General features: G+C 38.6%; 1 protein-coding gene across 1 annotated transcript in view; it reads left to right on the top strand.

The window, feature by feature from the left end:
- The window catches only part of LOC127631309 (BDNF/NT-3 growth factors receptor-like), a 75,184-nt gene extending 74,699 nt beyond the window's left edge, over positions 1–485 (top strand). The window contains exon 17 of the mRNA XM_052109395.1: positions 300–485. Within this exon, the coding sequence (XP_051965355.1) occupies positions 300–485 (186 nt within the window). The remainder of the gene's footprint in view (positions 1–299) is intronic.
- Positions 486–21,334: the final 20,849 nt, after the last annotated feature.

Genomic DNA, 21,334 nt, shown 5'->3' with positions numbered 1-21,334 from the left:
AATAAAACAAGAATTAAAAATCGGTTGTAAATATTAGTCATCGAACACTTAAACACAAAATTAATCCAATAAAAATAAAAAATAAGTTTCGGATCAGGCATTAAGAGCTAATATTGGCCAATCTCTAGTTTACAGCTCTACTCGCTGGAAAATGTTACTTTAACTATTTGGAAAGTTAGTAGTGTTGCTTATTTTAGTTTAGCTACTCCCAAACACTGTTAAAAGGAGCTCCACATAGGCTGACAACTTCTGATTTACATGAGAACATTTCACTCACTTTGACTCCTTCCTCTTTGTAGGTGATTGAGTGCATCACCCAAGGACGTGTACTGCAACGGCCCCGCACTTGTCCGAAAGATGTGTATGACTTGATGCTGGGCTGCTGGCAAAGAGAGCCACACACTCGACTCAACATCAAAGAAATCCATAACCTGCTCCTCAACCTGGCCAAGGCCTCACCCGTGTACCTGGACATCCTGGGATAAGAGCGAGTGTGTGGATCCTCGAAACTGACCTTGCCACCCCCCCCCCCCCTCCTCCACAGCTCAGTGTAAATGTCTAGCAGCATTGGAATGGAAGACACATGAGCTGACCACAGTTTGGGGTACTGAGAACAAAATCCACGGTTGACAATCCTCAACTTCTGGACCAAGGGAACTCATGGCATACTCAAAAAGCTTTTTGATGCATTTGCAAAATCACCTCTGCCGCCGAGTTCAATGCTTATATTATATAATCAAGAATAGTTCACCCAAAATTTAAAATACTGTCATTATTTACTCTCCCTAATGTTGTTCCAAACCCGTATGATGTTACTTTTTCAGTAGAATACAAATTATTTTGGAAAACCGTTATCACACTGCCATACAGTGACCAATAATGACCAGGGCCTGTCGGGAATAAAAAAAAAAAAAAAAAAAAAAAAAAGATTATCAGTGAATAATGGTTTAAAATTCAGTCTGCTCCGATCAAATACTTTAAGATATTGAATTGCTTCAGAAGACTTGTAATACAGTCGTTTGAACCAGGTGTTTTCAAACTTTTTGATGCCAAGAACCTGGTTTATACCCTTGGTCATTATGATTGGTCGTATGGCAAGAGCTGTATTTCGAGTCTTTAAAAATGCCTCCTTTTGTATTTCAAGGAAGGACAACAGCATACAGGTTTGGAACAACATGAGGGTGACTAAATGATGACAGAGATTTTTATTTTTGGCTAAACTATCCCTTTAAACATGTTCTGCATCACAGAGGAAGCAACAGCTCCATGAAATCGGGCAAAGCACCAATGACAGGAGAAACAGTCTGCTTCTTTTCTGCCCGCTCGTGCAGTACACGTCTGTATTACATCAAATACTGCTTATGTATATGTATACTGTACACTACCAGTTAAAAATTTGGACACCTACACATTCTTTTTTTTTGTGCATATTACTATTAAATAGTATTATTATTCTATTACTATTTATTACTTATTAAGAATACTAGTAGTGTAACATTTAAAATAACTACACGGTATAAAGTGTTTACAAAGCATTAGTTTATAGCTAATTTATTATTTATAAATGTTTGTTCCTACATGGCTGATACATTAATTGAGTATAAACAAATAATATGTTATAAATGTACATTTCCAGTCGGAAATAATTAATTATTGTTTAATAAGTTCTTATAAAGGCAGTTTGATAATGGTTTTTCATCCTTTGTAAACAACTTGTTAATCATGCCTAAATAATGTATTTCATTTGAAGCAAACCAGTGGTAAAAAAGTGTTTGAGAACATTCAGAAGGTATCAATCCATAATTATTAAAGAAATTATAATTAAAATAATTAAAGAAATTATTTATTAATCTAAATATGTAATGAATTGGACATATATGAATGCTTAATTAAAGGAATGTTCGGGGTTCAAATCAAGTTAAGGTCAATCCACAGCATTTGTTAATTACCATAAAGTTGATTACCACAAAAAAATATTTTGACTCGCCCCTCCTTTTCTTTAAAAACAGCAAAAAAATCTGGGTTACAGTGAGGCATTTACAATGAAAGGGAATGGGGGCCAATACGTAAATGTTCAAATACTCACTGTTTCAAAAGTATAACCACAAAACATGATTTTAGTGTGATAAAATCGCTTAATAACCTTTCCTGTTATAGCCAATTTTACAACCCTAAAACCCTAAAACAAGCGTAAAAACAATGATTTAAACAATTTTTCAACAATCTTTTTTAAACAGCTCAAATAATACACAAGTTTGAAGAGAAGGTTTAACGAAAGTGCTTTTATAAAATTAGAAGCTTCACATTTCTGCCTTTAAACTCCAAGAATTGGCCCAATTCATTATGCAAATACATATATAATTTTTTTATTAACCATTCAAAATGTATGCCTTCTTTTTTTGTTCTTAAACACTTCTTTACCACTTTTTTGCATCAAATAAAATACGTCAGTTAAGTAAAATGCTATGAACTTATTAAACAATAATAAATAGTTTGCTACACTGAACATAAATGAATGACATATTATTTGTTTGTTGCCTATTAATGTGTTAAAAATGTTGGAACAATAATGTATTAATTAAATGTTAAGGCTGAAATTATTATCGATAATGTCGACAATAAAAAAATTGTCGACATAAATTTCCGTTGTCAAATAGTCATTTGATTTCATTTAACGTAATATGAGATCACATTAAACAATGATGACGTGTGAGAGCAGCACTTCAGCTCGCACCTGACTGAGGAGAGGAAGAAATACACAGCTCACAGTCCAGATGCCCTCTAAACTTTCACAGCTTCAGGTGATGTAGATCGCAAAGTACAAGGGAATTATACAAAAATACCAAATAAGTAAATACAGAAGCACTCTCATTGTGGAAGCCGGAGCTCTTTAAAGGAAACACTCTGCGTTACTTCTTAAATGCAGTTATTTGAATGCGTTATATCTTTCCTAAAGTTAAAATAATACTGAAGCAGTTCATGTAAATAACTACAAAGTCTGAAACTGGCATGTCTCTGTGCAGTCAGCGCCTCTTCTATGAGTTGTGCGAAGTGTCCCGATCTAATGGGAATGCAAACTCTGGCACGGGGATGCTCTCCCCTCAAGTGCCCGCTTAATGCAGCTAGATTATAACGTGATGGCTCGTGACTTATTGAATCATAATACATGTGTCACTGTACATTTCTTATTGTGAAGAAAATTGGCAATACACAGAGACAGAAATAAGAGAGAGTTTGATTTTTGGTGAGTTAAAGATGGATTGAAGTGATTTAGACTAGCTTTCAGAGAATAGATCTTGAATATAAGTATATTTTGTCTTTATTGCACTCGCAGAAGTATAACCAAGTGGAAAAAATACACTTATATAAAAAATACAATTATATTTAAGATATATTCCCTTAAAGGGAACCAAAAAATGAAAATTATCCCATAATTGACTCACCCTCAAGCCATCCTAGCTTTATACAACTTTCCACGTGTTGACTGGCTTCCTCTATCCTCTGCGCTTTCGCGTTCGTCACTTCTCACCGGAGCTTACACGACGCCTACGTCATACGCTGAAACACGACTCTCTCATGACCACGCGGACAGCCGTTACTGGAAGCCAGTGATTATAGTTTATAAAGTTATAGATATTGATATTTATCTTACAAAATGTATCACTTTGCTTCAGAAGGTCTTTATCAACCCCCTGGAGCCGTATGGATTACTTTTTTGATGGATGGATGCGCTTTTTTGGGCTTCAAAATCTAAGGTACCATTCACTCCCATTATAAAGCTTGATAGAGCCAGGATATTTTTTTATATAACTCCAATTGTGTTTGGCTGAAAGAAGAAAGTCATATTCAACTAGGATGGCTTGTGGGTGATTAAATTATGGGTAAATTTTTGGGTGAACTAACTGTTTAAAGCAAGTCTAAATATCATATATGTTATTTCTAATGTAAAGGTGTCTTGTTTTAAGGATTTTTGGAAAAGACAAAAACACTTGATAACAATAGGAGTTTTTGCAGTGAATTTCTTTACTGAATTAAACTTACCTTTTAATTTAATTTAATTTAGAGGTATTTTTAAAAGATGACTGACCTCTTGTCAGGGAGGTTATTCAGGGCTCAAACTGAATAATCGGTTAAGAACTAATGATTAATCATTGCCATATTCACTGAATAATTGTTCTAATAATCGTTAGACTTATCGATTAACAAAATAATCCTTAGTTCACCCCTATAATCTATTAACTATAAACTAATGACTTAGAAATATCAGTAAAACTGTATTGAAGGAGTACTTGTGTATGCTAGACTGCTTTTATTTCAATGTCCAGTCCCTTTACTATCTCAGGTCTAACTCATCCATAAAAATAAATAAAAAAGAATAAACTAACATTATCATTTTGTAAATAAATGAATCTATGAGCACAATTTATATTTGTCTACAAATCTAATCTCAAGCATTTAAGCATACTGTAAGCCTGTAGATCCAAAGGTGTTTAAGATCATGAGACACGTTAATTACTCAATTGTGTCCAAACTTTTGACATTTTTGGTAGTGTACATTACATTAGTGTACATTAAACTTGAACAACTGAACGTGTGACTAGCATGGCAATAAACAGTGACAATCTGTGATTATATCAATATATACATGTCACCTAAACATGTGTGTTTACAGAACTGGGAGATAACAATGTCATTTGTACCATGACAGTACCCTGAAATGTCCCACTAAACTGTGTCCAGTGCTACAGGAGCCTCCACATCTGTACTGTCCGAACACTAGTTGTGCACTACGGAGGGCTGGATGAAGTCATTTGAGATGTGGCCATGCTTCAATACTCTCTGTGTGCATTTACTACAAGAGCTTAATTATGGAGAGTGGTCGATTACGATGGCATTTGGGCTAAATTACAACCTCTTGCTTTCTCTCTTTCTCCTTCGCCATGTTTTACTACTATGTTGAAGCACTAATGTAGTACTCAAGCTTAGGGTCATACAACTGCTATGTTGTAATATATATTTCATTATAGGACAAATGTCTCCTATTAGCACCAACTCCCAATGGAGCCATATTCACTGTCAGAGGAGAGGGGGAAGGAAAGTCATGATAAAGAGAGATAAACAAGAGTCAATGCTCTGAAACACACTTCTCTTCCTCTTTTTATCATACATAAATGATTACATCTACCTTATCACAACAGAGACTTTATCCAGCATCCGTTATGTTTTTCATAATGTTCATTATTGCACTGTCAATCTTTGCTCCCATGTGAGACTTTGCACACTGTACTCAATGCCACAATGAGTCAGCCCAACAAAATAGTTCAAAACAATCCATTTTGTGGACTAGCTGACCTTAAAATCCTCCAAAAAGTTCATACAGGTTTGTATCAGTTTTTACTGGAGTAAAAATGAGTGGCTGACCAATATGAGTTTGGATAATATATTGATATGATATATCTAAAACAATTATATATGCACAAGAATTTAATAAACGCAAATAAGATGCTGAATTTAACACATTTTGACAATATTTATAAAAAATTAAAACTACGCTTTTTTTAGTGCTGTAACAAGAACAAAATACCACTTATACTGTTCGACAAAGTGCGCACAGTTATTGGTCGATGCAGAGAATCTCAAAATAACATAATTTGGGTCTGGCTGACATATCGGTCTATGACTAGTTAAGATTATCATCTTGAACACGTTGCTTTTTATATGATATTTTATTTTATTTATTTTCTATTTATTAACTTAATGTGAAGAACTTTTGCGTTTTAAATTTGCCTGTAAGTTATTTTGGTTACGCTTTATATGAATGTTCCCTTTATTAAGGGTTTATAAAGGGGTTTATTAATGACTAATATGCACTTACAAATTCATTATAAATCATTGATATCCAGATGAATAAATTGAAGATACTTACCAAATAGTGAGCCTTTTCACCTTACATGTTATAAATGCTTAATAGCACTTATTCAACATTAGCAACCTATGAAAATGGACACAAAACTATGCACTTAAAGTTTATGGTTTAATGGTCCTCAGGCTTTATTATATGCTGTGAATGAGCATGATGACCTGAAAAGTGTTTCTGCAGAGGACTTTAGGTAACTAGGATGAGGTAAGCTAGTTATAGTCATTATAGTATTGGATAAAAATAAAAACAAAGCGGACTGTAGTAAAATGACATAATTGCTCACTTTTACCTCACTGTAATAAACTATTTTTGCAGCATTGTGACATAAATCATGAAGGACATTCTAAGTTTTTGATTAATGCATGTATGAATAAGTGTGTTTATTAAGCATTTATAACATGCAAATTGAAAGGCTCACTATATGGCAAGTATTGTATGAAAGTTGCCTTTTTTAATCATGTTGTAATAACTGCATGTCAGTGAATCATAATGTATTTGTAAATTACTCATAAGTTATTAATTAACCCCTTTATAAGTTTTACTGTTCCTGTTCATTTTTATATTTGTTTGAAAGTGAATGTAGAGGTCCTCAAATAGGACATACTGATGAAAAAGAAGGATAGAAAGATGATATGTTTTGAGTAAGATTAAAAAACTCAAAAAAAAAAGTCAACATGAAATGGTCTTTGAGGCCTGTTTTACTCCCGTAATGTGGCGTATTTCAGATTGAAACAAGATATTCACAGTGAAAGAAACATAAAATGGATTTTATCCAATGATAGTTGACTGGATGATAAAAAGAGGTCTCCATTCACTGATGGATCATGCACAACTAGACTAGGAACATGTATTAAGAATGTACATGGGTGGAATTTGATTGCATGTTGATTTTAAACTTTGTAGGGAGTGTTCAGTGGTTGGGATTAGTCTTGTCTTACGCAAAAATCCACTATCGTCCTGCAACAGAACAATTAACTGTGACTGCATATCAAACATCCAGTATGTCTAAATGTACAGAGCTTCTTCTGATGTTTCAGAAAGTCTATAAGCTAAACTACTGTCCATAATTCATGTAACAGGAGCATCTACAGCATTAAATCCAATATGCATTTTTCTTTTCTTCATTTTCTCGATAAGTTTTCATATAGCATATAACTACTGACAGCTGGGAGTCGTCGTAGGGAATTTTCAGCCGTCACTTGTCCATTTTGAAAGGTATTCTTGGAAAATTATGGCGTGGTGAATTACAAAAGTATGTAATGTATGATAATTTAGTTGGTGTGTATTATGGAGCTACATAGTTACACACTCAACTACGTCCTAGTCTGTATGATTTCTATACCCGTATGATGGCATTCTCTAAGGAATATGGACCACTCAATTGTCCTACGTTGTATTTAATAAAAGTGTAATGTCTTACCTTATCATCTGTGTGTGTGTGTATAGTGTGTTATCTAAGTGACAGTGAGTTATGTGCATAGGTCCATGTTTATAGGCTGGTCAATAGAGGTCCATTCAGGGTGCTTTGACAACCTGGGCCGAATATATTGACCTACAGGCACTAAAATGCTTTATTGAGAGATGTTTATGTTTTATTGACTGCCAGCCTGAAGATTGACTTTATACCGTAACATGATGGAGTCTGGTGCTGGTTGATAACAATTTATGATGTCACAATTCATAATGTTTATGTATGCAACATATGCTATATAAGAGCTGAATAAATGCTAAAGCACACTTAATAGAGAAAGCAGATGTAAAATAAATACATCTCGCTGCTTGCAACATCTCCTTCTGTTTCACTGACAAAAGCAGAGATGGGAACAGAAAGAGAGGACTTATCAATCCGTGGATCGATGGCTTGTTTTGACATTGTACATTAAGACCTAACTAATTGCAGCAGGGCTAAATGCTTTTAAAAACACAACCATGGAGCTCAGTGCATTCACTATGATTTTACATGCTACAGAATTCTCTCGGGAGCAAACTTTCTGTTCTGTTCTGTGGGTTATTAAGCGTTTTATGGTTACATCAATGTTGGATAGTGGACTATATAATTTAGTCTTGGGTACACAATTTTTCTTCGTAGATCTTCTTTATAGATCTTAAGGGAAAGTTACAAGCAGATGGGATCCTTCATGATATGGTTTTGGGTGGAGATTTCAATCTTTTAATGGACCCAGTCCTTGATCATCGTGATGCAAAGGTGTGTAGACCCTTTAGAGCAACATTGACACTACAGAGGATGTGTAAAAATCTTGGTCTCATAGACATTTCGAGACTTCTGAATCCATCTGGGTGAGACTTTGTATCATCAGTTCATAAGATTTACTTTAGAATAGATTATGTTTTAATATCTAAGTCACTTATTCCATCTGCCACTGACTGCTCAATTGGGAATATTTTAGTTTCAGATCATGCTTTGGTGTGTTTAGATATGTTGTCGCATATAGAGAAAAGAAAATTATATAGATGCCGCTTTAATACATCCCTTCTACAGGACCCAGCATTTCAACAAATGTTAAAGAAAGAAGTCAATGTTTATATAGAAACCAATTGGTCCTCATTGTCCTCTGTGGGCGTGGCATGGGAGGTGCTTAAGGCAGTTCTTAGGGGCGGATCATACTATATGCGTCATCCATTAAAAAGATCAAAGCACTGGAATTCATTGAATTGGAAAAGAGTATCAAAAGTGTTGAAACAGTGCTGAAGCGCTCCAATCTCCATCCATTGGTCTTAGAGAGTTGACCTAGCTAAATTATGGGTACAATACTACTGAAGGGTGAGGGTCGAAATCCCTTGTCTCTTCAGATATATCAATACATATATATATATCCTTTTATATCAATATCTATCTATATTCTGTTGCTTAACTTCTTTAATAAAATGATGAATTAACTATATGCATGATCACATAATCAATTTTATTTTTCTTATGCATAACTGAAATATACGCTGAATCATGTGTGTTAAGAGTTAATTTTTGATTTCATGCACATTCCTTGAAGCCTCTCTCTCTGTTCTGCACAGAGGCTGACTTGAAGGTCGTCTTGGGAATAAGCTTGAGATGAGAGGGGGGGGGGATGTTAAACATATGTTCCAGATGTATTCTGTGGTTGATTTTTACCTGTCCATGACTAATTATATGATTTAAAATCCTATGTAATAGCACTTGAATAAGTAGAAGTGTAAATTTTCTCTTATTATTTCTTTAAGGGAAGGAATGCATGTTATTTCTTTCCTCTCCTTTGCCTGAGGGGTGAATATTTCTTATCTCACTGTTTTGGTTAAAATGACCTGATAAATGTGTGCTCTGGTTCCCTTGTGCGCAGAGAAACACTGTCGTTCGATCAGTGTTTCGGTGTGTGCGTATTGACCTTCTACCCAGGTTTTGAACCCAGGGAGACACAGCAGGCAGACTTCGAAGACGCCCGAGACCATCTGCGAGGTCACTTCAGATGTAAATCTCGGGCCAGGACGACAATTGCGCTGATTAATGTTGATGTGCTATAGCTATCTATATGTTGTGACTTTATGCTCTGTTAGCCAATCAGGAGTTAAATAATAGAATATACGTCCTTGCAAATGGTATAATTGATGTAAAATTTTGTGTAAGGTATGAGTTAGCTTTCGATCTCCTCGTGAGACTTTGCCTCTGGCTCTACCAATTTCACTGCAAACTATTCTTCAGTAAATTTTGGATTCTTTAATTGAACTTCTTGACTCCTGGTTTTCTTTCTCCATATCTGGTCTGGGTCACAACTGTTATACCCCTAACAGTTTGGTGGAGGATTTAGCGGGCAATCACTCCGTGGTGACATCTCTGGCAAATCAGCAAACAAGGTAGGAAGCTTTTATTAATTGTTAGGGCTGTCTGACTGGAAGAGATTTTGAAGGGGAGCGGGAGAGCTTCACTCCGACGAGGTGTGTGAAGAAAAGTCGCTGAGAGAGCTGTTAGTGCTCTGTGAGGGGGCCCAGGTGGGCATGGGTGAAGCACCACCCCGGCAGAGTGCGTCCCTGGACGAGAGGTCCAGTGGCACCGTAAACCTGCTCAGTCTCTTCCAACTCAGATAGGAGTACCCCGAGCTTAGTGAATCAGGCAGTTAGGGATTCAGATATTAGTTATAAAATAAAATAAAATACAATAGGGATTGTTTTGCCAGGGATGCATCAGGAGCGGTCCCAAGTAAGTAAATAAATTGTGACCCTAATTGGTATGGATCAGTATATGTGACCAGGATGTTTGTGAAGAATACTTTGTGGTGAAATTGGTAGAAATCCAGTATTGTTGCTGCTATAGTTAATTTATCCATGTAAAATATTTGCTGCTAAAATCTTTTCGGTAGTGATTTTCAACTGTGACCAAGAAAAATGTCTGATAAAGGGAATTTTCTGAGTAGTTCTGACCAAAACGAGCAGGGCACACGCTGGAAACAGCTCTGCTCTGACGAGCTCAAATCAAAGAAATGTGCACAACTCATTAAGAAAATGGTCAGTCAGGGGTTTGATTCTGATTGGAAAGTCATGCAGCAGATTGACTGGCTGCAGAACAAAAAAGACGCTGATGGGGCCAAATATCTATCCGTGTTTGCCTATTCATGGATTTGTAAACTGGGTGGTATACCGTTTAAGCCATGAAAAGGCAATTCCAAATGTGATGGACGGATGGTCTAGTTTGATTGCCCAGCGTGATAGAGTGGCAAAAATTATTGGGCAGGAAGTCGGCTGTGATCTGTGTAGTTTGAGTGAGGGTTTCGAGGCTGTTTGTGAAAAGGCAGAAAAATGCTGTAAAAAAATTCACAGTGCCCTTAGAGTATGAGTCAAAGGAGAAGGGTAGAACATTTAAACATGTGTTTTTGTGTTCACCATCTTGTCCGGTACCTCTAATGGCCAGAGATTTAATGTGTGAATTAAATTTGACCCTTATTTCCTTTGGAAGTAAATATGTTGTTCTAAATTTGAACCGCAGTGGGCTTATGAATGGTGTGTGAAAACTGAGACTGTGAAATTTGATAAGATTTTCTGGGAAAAAGTGTGTGTGCTCTCAGCTTGCCTGACAGAAAAACAAATGCAGTTCTATTTTGATAGCAGGGAACACTGAGACACTTTATCAGTGATCAAGGCCAAAGAGCGTTCAGCCTCAGTCACCATTCACTTTCATTGAAAAAAAAAACACAATGAAACTGAATGTGGTCTGCTGTGAGCAGATGTGGGCCCCTGTGTGAGAGAATGCATTAAAGCAACAGATTGGGCTAAATAAATGCAGGCGTGAAACACAGCAAAAGTATAGGAGCATTTATGAAGATGAATGTGGTCTGAGGTGTTCAGTCTCTAGCAAGCTTCTTAACATTTCATTTTGTATTCCAGCCAGCCGATGATGAGTGTGAAGGATGCCTTATTTTGATTGACACAGGCTGACTGTATCAATTACAGATCTCGATCTTGAGATCACTTCTAACACTGTGTAAAAGCCACTGTATTGCATACTTTGCAGATGATAAGTGCAGATTTAACAATTTGGCTCATTGTTTCTTTAATTATGAATATTGACTGGAGGCATTTTGAGTTTATTTCTCTTTATTATTCTCTGTGGGTGCTTGGCTGCAATGAAACAATTCAGCTTATCTCAGAGTGGCCCCCACCATGAGCTGAAAATGTGCAGTGGCAGGATCTGTTAGTCTAACTGAGACTCAGCTCTGAGTGGAAGTTTATAATTTCCAAATTCCCTGATGTATGGGCCAAAGATAAATATGATTGTGGTTTAGCACAGATTCAGCCACTGAGCATCCCGGCCCTTTGCATGAGGCTAAAAGACAATATCCTTTGAAAAATGAGGCTCGGGAGGGTGCTGAAACTGTTGTTGATGAGTTATGCAAACGGGAATTGTGATCCCCTGTGCTTCCCCCACTAACTCTCCTATGTGGCCTGTCAAAAGCCAGATGGGAGCTGGTGTTTGACCATTGATTACACTTCTCTGAATGCAGTGTCTGAGAAAATGCACCCTCTGGTGGCCAACCCCGCAACTATCCTACACGAGATAGGATCTGAACATTGTCTTTTTACTGCTTTAGACATTTCTAATGGTTTTTGGACTTGTCCCCTAGCCAAGGAGGATCAAGGCAGATTTGCTTTCACCAGCAGGGGTCGCCAATGGACATGGAGTCGTTTGCTACAAGGTTTCTGCAACTCACCCACACTGTTTCATCAGGTACTAGCATCCTTCATCGATCCGGTAAGAAAACAACTTGAATATGACGGATCTGTTGTTCTACAATATGTGGATGACATTTTAATTGCTAGTCCAACCAAGTTTAAACATTTGACTGCTGTACAGACTGTTTTGAATGCCCTCCAAAACGGGGGATTCAAGGTTAACTTGAAGAAGGCACAGCTAGCACTGCCTGAAGTGACTTATTTGGGGCAAATTGTGGGTGTGCACGGCAGACGCATCACTCCTGAAAGAGTTAAAGCTATCATTGAACTTCCAAAACCAAACACGGTTACTGGTCTAAGGCAAGTAATGGGTCTTTTGAATTATTGCCGACAGTATGTTTCTGAATACACTGAACTTTCTAAACCACTCACAGAGGCGCTGAAAGGAGGAAAACCTGGATCGGAGCTGATCAACTGGACTGAGGAGATGGAGGAGGCGTTTGTGAGTATCAAAGAAACTCTTGTTTCCTCCCCAGCATTACGTCATGCCGATGCCAGCAGGCCGTTCCATCGATCCTATTCAGCGGCCCTGGGTCAAAGGGTTCCAGGAAGAAACTCCTATGGGATGGTAGGATATTATTCGGCTCCTATTCCTGTTTCAATGGCAGGACAGCATCCGTGCCTGTTGATATGCGACTGTGCAGAGTGGGCTGTAAAGATTACAGAGGACATTGTGACTCATCAGAAGGTGATACTGCACACTAGACACCAGATTCTGAAACTGTTAACAAACACTCGTTTAGGCTCTATCTCTAATCAAAGACGTGCTAAATGGGAGGCCACTCTCTTGAGTAAAAATGTGGATATAAATATTGACATTGAATCTGCTATCAACCCTGTCTCCTTACTTCCAGAAGAAGGAACTGCACACAACTGTGCCCGACTGATCGAGACAGTCAGCCAAAGCCCTCTTCAATCTGAACCACTTTCTGATGCCATGACGTTGTTCGTGGATGGTTCCAGCTTTCATGAACAGGGAAAACGCTTCACTGGCTGGGCTGTTGTAAATGAACATGGTGAAACTGTTGACTGTGGTTCTCTTTCAGGAGGAGGGGCTCAAGTGGCCGAGCTGGTCGCATTGACACGAGCATTGCAGTATGGCCAGGGGAAACGAGTCAATGTTTACACTGACAGCCATTATGCATATGGTGCTGTTCATGACTTCGGCCCTATGTGGAGACGCAGAGGATTTCTAACCACTGCCGGTCTGCCGATCTCTCATCAACAGCAGGTAAAAGAACTTATGAATGCCTGTGATCTTCCTGCAACAGGAGCAGTTATCAAAGTCACTGGACATGCAACGGACAAATCTCCTGAGGCCGCAGGAAACCGAGCTGCTGACACAGCTGCCAGAGAGGCTGCAACACGGACTGAGACTTGTGTGAGTGTTATGGCTCTTGGTCCTCAGGAGAGTGAGACCCCCAGAGACATTTTTTTAAACTCTATGATGAGGATGACCCTGAAGAGATAGAACAATGGATGAAATTAGGAGCTCAGAAGAATGCAGAAGGACTGTGGAAATTTAATGAGCATTTTGTTTGTCCTGTTTCTGCTCGAACTAAACTAATGTCTTTGTATCATGGTTTGGCACATGCAGGTCCTGAAAAACTACATGCAATGATTTCCAAAACCTGGTGGTGACCACGTCTGAGGGCTTCTTGCAATGATTTTTGTAAGAGATGTCTAGTATGCCTTAAGGTTAATTCTTCTTCTAAGCTGAAAATTCCCTTAGGACATGCCCCTCGACCTCAAGGGCCGTGGACACACCTCCAAATTGATTTCATAGGTCCACTGCCCCCTAGTGGAGGTTTTACATACATTCTAATGATTGTTGATCTGTTTTCCAGAGGGGTTGAGGCATTTCCACTGAGAAACTGCACAGCAGATGCAACCGCCAAGATTATGTTGAATGAAGTTTTCCCAAGATGGGGTTTGCCCTTACAAATTGATTCAGATCAGGGTACACATTTTACTGGGAAGGTGATGAAAAATGTCATGAAGTTGATGGGGGTGAGGCAACACTTTCACATTCCATTTAGGCCCCAATCTAGCGGATCTATTGAACGCACTAATCGTACGCTTAAAACTTCATTGAGAAAGAGATTGTTTTGTGGGGGAAAGGGTGGCATGCGGCTGTCCCAGCGATTTTGTTAAGCATGAGAGCCAGCCCTAACAAGACTACACAGCTCAGCCCTTTTGCGGTAATGACAGGTCGCTACATGCGGCTGCCCTGGGATGCCCCCTTGCAACATGAGGGACCATCCAGGCCTTTGAAAGACGCTTTACAAAATTATCTGAAAGCTTTGGATGACAGTCTGCGAGACACACGGGTTAGTGTTAGCACACGACAAGCAGATCGAGATAATGTTGAGCAAAAAGACATGCCTGCTTACAGCGGGAGATAGTTTCCCCCTTAGGTCCGAAATTTGATGGGCCTTATCAGGTGGTATTGACCACTAACACCTCTGTTCTACTGGACAGTGGTCACAGGTGAAACCACTTGAAAAGTGTAACAACTTACTACCTTGGGATCATTAAATGTCTGTCGTGTATGTTAAAATTCTAGAATTCTAGAACAAATGTTTTATCATTACAGATGGCTGAATCCGACGACATACTGAAGCTGCTAATTCTTCAAGAAGAAGTGCGTAGTGAGAGACGACTGAAAGTGAAACGAGCTTTCATCCGATTGGTACTTCCGCTCTCGTTGGTATTTTTAATTCTGATCGCTTTATCATTTTTGATGTGGATTCAAATTTCAATTTGGACAGGGAGATTCCATGCGTTTTCAACTCATTGGGATTGCGAGGAGATCGATAACCGTTCATCATGGGTACAATACCCATGTCTAAATTCAACTGAGGGTCTAAATTTAATTCCGACTATGTACCAAAAGGTAAATGATCGTTGTTATCGTCTGGACGGAAATGAGACAGTGACCTATTGGCTTGGTCACTCCCCAGATTATCCCGATACTACCCTCATTATGCAAAAAGGTCGGTGGATGAGGAGTTTGTGGCTGCGTCAGAGGATTTGGTCATGGGAGCTGTTAAATATGTGTTATATGCTTTCGGAGCTCTTTTGGGAGTGGGTGTCCTCTGTCTGTGTGTGTGGATGTGTGTTCGTTTCTGTTTTTCTTATGTATGCAGGTCTGCTTGCAGTAACTTGAACCCTTCCGAGGAGGAGAACCGACTGAGAAAACTGACGACACGCTTGGAAGAGAAACTTAAGAAGGATAACATCCAGGCCCTGTTGTGAGTGGAAGGTGGTAGAGCCTTTGCGTGGGGACTGGGAATTTTTAGTATCCAGCATGTCCACGAATGAGGTCGAAGAGACAAGTGTGACCCGTCCAGGGAAGCATGCTACCACTCCACCTTCCGTAGTGACCTCACTTGGTAGACCAGACGTGGCGTATTGGACCCCACATTGGTCTAAAACAGGGGACTGAAGGGTGAGGGTCGAAATCCCTTGTCTCTTCAGATATATCAATACATATATATATATATATATATCCTTTTATATCAATATCTATCTATATTCTGTTGCTTAACTTCTTTAAAAAAATGATGAATTAACTATATGCATGATCACATAATCAATTTTATTTTTCTTATGCATAACTGAAATATACGCTGAATCATATGTGTGTTAAGAGTTAATTTTTGATTTCATGCACATTCCTTGAAGCCTCTCTCTCTGTTCTGCACGGAGGCTGACTTGAAGGTCGTCTTGGGAATAAGCTTGAGATGGGGGATGTTAAACATATGTTCCAGATGTATTCTGTGGTTGATTTTTACCTGTCCATGACTAATTATATGATTTAAAATCCTATGTAATAGCACTTGAATAAGTAGAAGTGTAAATTTTCTCTTATTATCTCTTTAAGGAAGGAATGCATGTTATTTCTTTCCTCTCCTTTGCCTGAGGGGTGAATATTTCTTATCTCACTGTTTTGGTTAAAATGACCTGATAAATGTGTGCTCTGGTTCCCTTAGGCAGCAGAGAAACACTGTCGCTCAGTCAGTGTTTCGTGTGTGCGTATTGACCTTCTACCCAGGTTTTGAACCCAGGGAGACACAGCAGGCAGACTCGAAGATGCCCGAGACCATCTGCGAGGTCACTTCAGATGTAAATCTCGGGCCAGGACGACAATTGCACTGATTAATGTTGATGTGCTATAGCTATCTATATGTTGTGACTTTATGCTCTGTTAGCCAATCAGGAGTTAAATAATAGAATATACGTCCTTGCAAATGGTATAATTGATGTAAAATTTTGTGTAAGGTATGAGTTAGCTTTCGATCTCCTCGTGAGACTTTGCCTCTGGCTCTACCAATTTCACTGCAAACTATTCTTCAGTAAATTTTGGATTCTTTAATTGAACTTCTTGACTCCTGGTTTTCTTTCTCCATATCTGGTCTGGGTCACAACTGTTATACCCCTAACACTATTTTGTCACATAAGGTAGAGTTTTGGTTATTCAAGGCAAGACAGACATACTTTGAGTCAGGGGACAAAGCAGAGAAACCTCTTGCCAGATACGTAAAACAGAGAGTTTTTTTCCACCATTCCTTCAGTGAAGTCTTCTGGAGGAAATATATTTACTTCAGCCACAGATTTGAATTAAGCCTTTAAAGAATACTATTTCGATCTTTATAGCTACATGTCTATGTCTACCGATAAGGATATTACCAACTTCGTAGAGCCATTAGAACTCCCTAAATTGACAAGTGATCAAAAATACTTTCTTGACTCAGATATTACTTTGGAGGAGCTTATTGTGGTAATTAAAGCCTTGCCAACAGGCACCGGGGCCAGATAGTTTTGTAGTAGAATTTTTTAGATCTTATGTCACAGAACCGGATTCACTTATGTTCTAAGTGTACACAGAGTCATTATTGAAAGGTGAACTTCCGGCAACCATGATGCAAGCCCTGATCAGACTCTGTAGAGTGGAACAACACACGCCCGGTCCACAATCAGCCTGATGGGGGCGTACGAGGGATAAAGGCGACCATGATGACAGTTCGAGAGAGAGAGAGAATGCGTGTATTTTTGTGCGTTTTTGGTTCAGTTTATGATTAAACTATTATTTATATTGTCAAGCCGGTTCTCGCCTCCTCCTTTCCCTTATATCCCTTTACAGACTCATTCTTAAAAAAGATAATTATCCAAATGAATGTAAAAGTTTTCATATTAATGGATTAATTTCAGATTTCTTTGGCAAGGCTATCCTCTCCCTTTTATTGTTCTGACTTGCCCTGGAACCATTAGCAGCCGCAATAAGAAAAGAGGATTATTTTCCTTGCATTGTAGAAGGAGGTGTGGTGCATAAACTTCTACGCAGATTATATATTATTCTTTGTCTCGACCCTAGCAGATCTAAGCCAGCCACCATCAAATTATTAATTCTTTCTCCAAATTTTCAGGATACAGGGTGAATTGGTCTGACAACACAGTGCCCTGCCACAGCTTTCCAACCTTTAATTGGCCCAAGCAAGGCATTAGGTATGTAGGCATTTTATTTCCAGAAAATTTGAGAGTTCAGTAAGACCCATTAATGAAAAGGTTCTCATGTGATGTAGATAAGTGGGTTTCACTACATATGTCTATGGCATTGAAGGTTAATGTTATACAAATGAATTGTATCCCCAGGTTCAAATATCTACTACAGTCTCTCCCTCTAGAAGTTCCTCTTTCTTTTATTTGTTATGGTAAATGACCTCGGTTGAAGTTCAGTAAGTTACATAAACCAATTGACAAAGGAGGTTTAGGCCTCCCCAAAATGTTGTTTTATTACTATTCTTTTAGTCTCAGACACCTGGCCCATTGGTCTCTTCAGCTGAGAGAGCCCCTCACTGGTACTACAGTACATTGAACTTGCCCCCAATCTCACCATTGTAAAGTCTTTCTATCAAACTGACTAGAGAAGTAAAAATGCATCCCATTATTTCACACTTACAGTACATTTAGTATGGACAAAGGTTTCCCTTATGTTTAATTTTGACACTTACCTAAATGTTTCCTCAAGCAAATGGCTGAACCCCAAATTGTGTATTAACAAGTCCCCCTTTAGCTGGAAAGAATGGATGGAGAGGGGTGTTGCTACACTTGGTGACCTTTATGAAAATGTAGCGTTGAGATAATTTGAAAATATAACACTAATGTCTTTATTTTAATTGTTTTTTGTTTGTTGTTGTGGTAGTCTGTAGGGATCTTTGAAATAACTGAAATAATTTTGCGAAGTGATATGGAACCGTTATGCGGTCAAGACCTGGAATTGCTTTATAGCCATGCGTTTACTTGAAAAAATAATTGCACACCTTAGAACGTCCATCAACCAATCAGAATCAACAGACATTTCCCCTCCGCTGTAGCTCTTAAATTTGATTCCAGTTTGTGTGCATTCTGTATATTACACTATGACATTTTCATTATCCATATTTTTGTATAATTAAAAAACATTTATTAATTTTTGTTTACTAATGTTAACGCATACAACTTTTGATTTGAAAAATGTATTAGTATATTTAGAAATTTACATTAACCAATATTAATAAATGCTGTAAAAGGATTGTTCATTGTTAGTTCATGTTAACTAATGTAGATGACTAATGTGAACAAATGGAACGTTGTTGTAAATTGTGACCAAATTTTGTCTATGCGTAAAACAAGAACAAAACTTTCCCACTGGAATAAAAAGTCTAGGTTACTATTGTAACCCCTGTTCCCTAATGGAGGGAACAAGAAGTTGGGTCGAATGAAGCGACACCAGGGGTATTTCTTGAAGGCCTTTGTTACCTCTGAACTTGAGAAAAGGCCAATGAGAAATGGACAGAATTTGCATGTCCCTCCCCCGGACATACGGTTATAAAAGGAGGGAATCATGCATCTGTCCATTCAGGTTTTGCAATGAGGAGCCGAGATTGAGGTTTGGCCGTTACAGTGGCTCAGTGCAGCATTGTGGCCAGGGGGACACAATGTCTCGTTCCCTCCATCAGGGAAGGGGGGTTACAATAGTAACCTAGATGTTCCCCTTCTGTCGCTCACTCGATGTTGTGTCGATTGAAGCAACACTAGGGGTCCCTATTGCGCTGAACCGTGTACGTGAACTACTGACGCAGGTGCGGGCAGGCTGCTGCCTGCTAAAGCAGCAGGCTGTGTCAGACTGTACGTACCCTTTCCCAACGCCCCATAAAAACATCATAAACTTTTTAGGCATCCCCGAAGGTGGGGGGGCAAGCGACGTGCCAAGCATGGGAGCAGGCCGCGCCTGCCACGCCTTTTCTCTCTCTATGTTTCTCGCATAGAGTTAAAGAGTGCATGTGATCGCCTCAGTGGAAAGGAAGGGCGCTATGTGCAAGCGGAACACCCAGTCAGCTGTTCTGTATTACCGAGTTCTACATGCTCGGACCTGAGAAAAAAATGGGACTCAACCGACTCAACCCTGAGATTGTAGAATCTCGTAAAGGTATTGGGTGTTGCCCAGCCCGCCGCTCTGCAGATGTCTGCTAGGGAGGTGCCGTTGGCCAGTGCCCACGAGAACGCCACACTGCTCGTAGAGTGTGCTCGAACCCGCAAGGGGGATGTGAAGATCTGCCGGACCGGACTTCAGGCAAGTGTCACTGGCAGAGTATGCTGGCAGTTCCCCAACCCTCTTGATGGAAGCGAGCGCAAGACCCGACTGTGCATCTCTGCGGGTCATCAGATCAGGAAGAACACCAATTCACGAACAAGCACCACTTTGGGGCGTAAAGTTGCCTGGTAGAGGGAGCTTGGCTTGGCTTGGTTGATTCAGCACCGGCTGCGTGCGCTCGCTTGTGAGGCGTGCTGTCGCTAAGACTGAGTCTATCTCCATGCCGAGAAAAGAGATGCTCTGAACCGGGGAGAGCTTGCTCTTTTCCCAGTTGACCTGAACCCTAGACAGCTGAGGTGCCTGAGCACCTGGTCCCTGTGGGCGCACAGAGACTCTCGAGAGTGAGCTAGAATCAGCCAGTCATCTATGAAATCGAGTTCACGGATGCCCACTTCCCTTAATGAACCATTCATAAAATGCTGCCTGCGTGTGATCGCAGCCCAGACACACGAGGCAGTAATATTCAAAAAAACTATTATGAAATTCAAAGAAAATAAAGGATTGTTCAGCAAAAAAATAATTAAATGAATTTTATGTTTATGGTGTAGTATGTAAGTACAGTGTTAAAGCTTATAATGCACCTATTGAGTCAACACAAATTACATTTCAGAGGAAAAATATTAACTGTAAGTACACTTACGCTTATTCCAAGTTATTTCCACTATTGTATGTTGTTGCCGTATGGCAACACATCATAAAGTAATTTAAAATAATATAATTTTATTTTTATTTTTACAGCATTTCAAGTTAAACTATTCTAAGAAAAGAAAAGATTCAAATATTTTTTTCTATGTATCTATCATAATTGTGCGGTAGAGGGTTAAGCATAAACCTTATTAAATTTAGTTTGATTATTTTGAAACTTCATTTCTTATGTCAATTTGCTTCTCATGTGAATTTGTCCTCTTTTGAGGATGTATTTTTTACAAAAATGCTCCAATTTGTTTTTTATTATTATTATTTTATTTATTTTATTTCAGTGTAAAATATAATGCTTGATGACATGTCATGCCCTTTGACAAAAGAGCAAAAATTTTATTCTTGATAATAATTTTTGGATTGTTTTCCTGTAAAAATACCTAAAAATCCTTAAAACAAGATCAACTGATTTTTCAGAGAATGTATTTTTAACGTGTGTATTTTGTCTTCCTGTACTACCAGTGCTGAAGAAGTAATCCAAAGTATTTAGAATACGTTACTGACCTTGAGTAATCTAACGGAGTATATTACAAATTACATTTTACAGCATGTATTCTGTAATCTGTAGGTGAATACTTTTCAAAAGTAACCCTCCCAAAACCGCTGATCGCAATGATCAGTTTATCTCATTTTGAAAGAAACACTGAGGTTTTGTATGTAAGGAAATGATGGGTGAAATATGTGTGTTGATGTCAATTATTTACAGTAAAGAGTTTTAAGCTATACATAAAACATTTCACAGAAGGTAATTAAGTTTTATCAAACAAAAGAAGTAAAGCAAAGACCGTGTTTCATAAAAATTTGAACAGATGGTCACTTTTACAATGCCACTGGCCGTCCCGCCTCTTCATTCTAAATTGATTTTC

This window comes from Xyrauchen texanus, chromosome 37, assembly GCF_025860055.1.
Source record: "Xyrauchen texanus isolate HMW12.3.18 chromosome 37, RBS_HiC_50CHRs, whole genome shotgun sequence".
Taxonomy (NCBI): domain Eukaryota; kingdom Metazoa; phylum Chordata; class Actinopteri; order Cypriniformes; family Catostomidae; genus Xyrauchen; species Xyrauchen texanus.
Note: the sequence above shows the minus strand (reverse complement) of the source record. Positions and strands in the feature narration are given on the sequence as shown.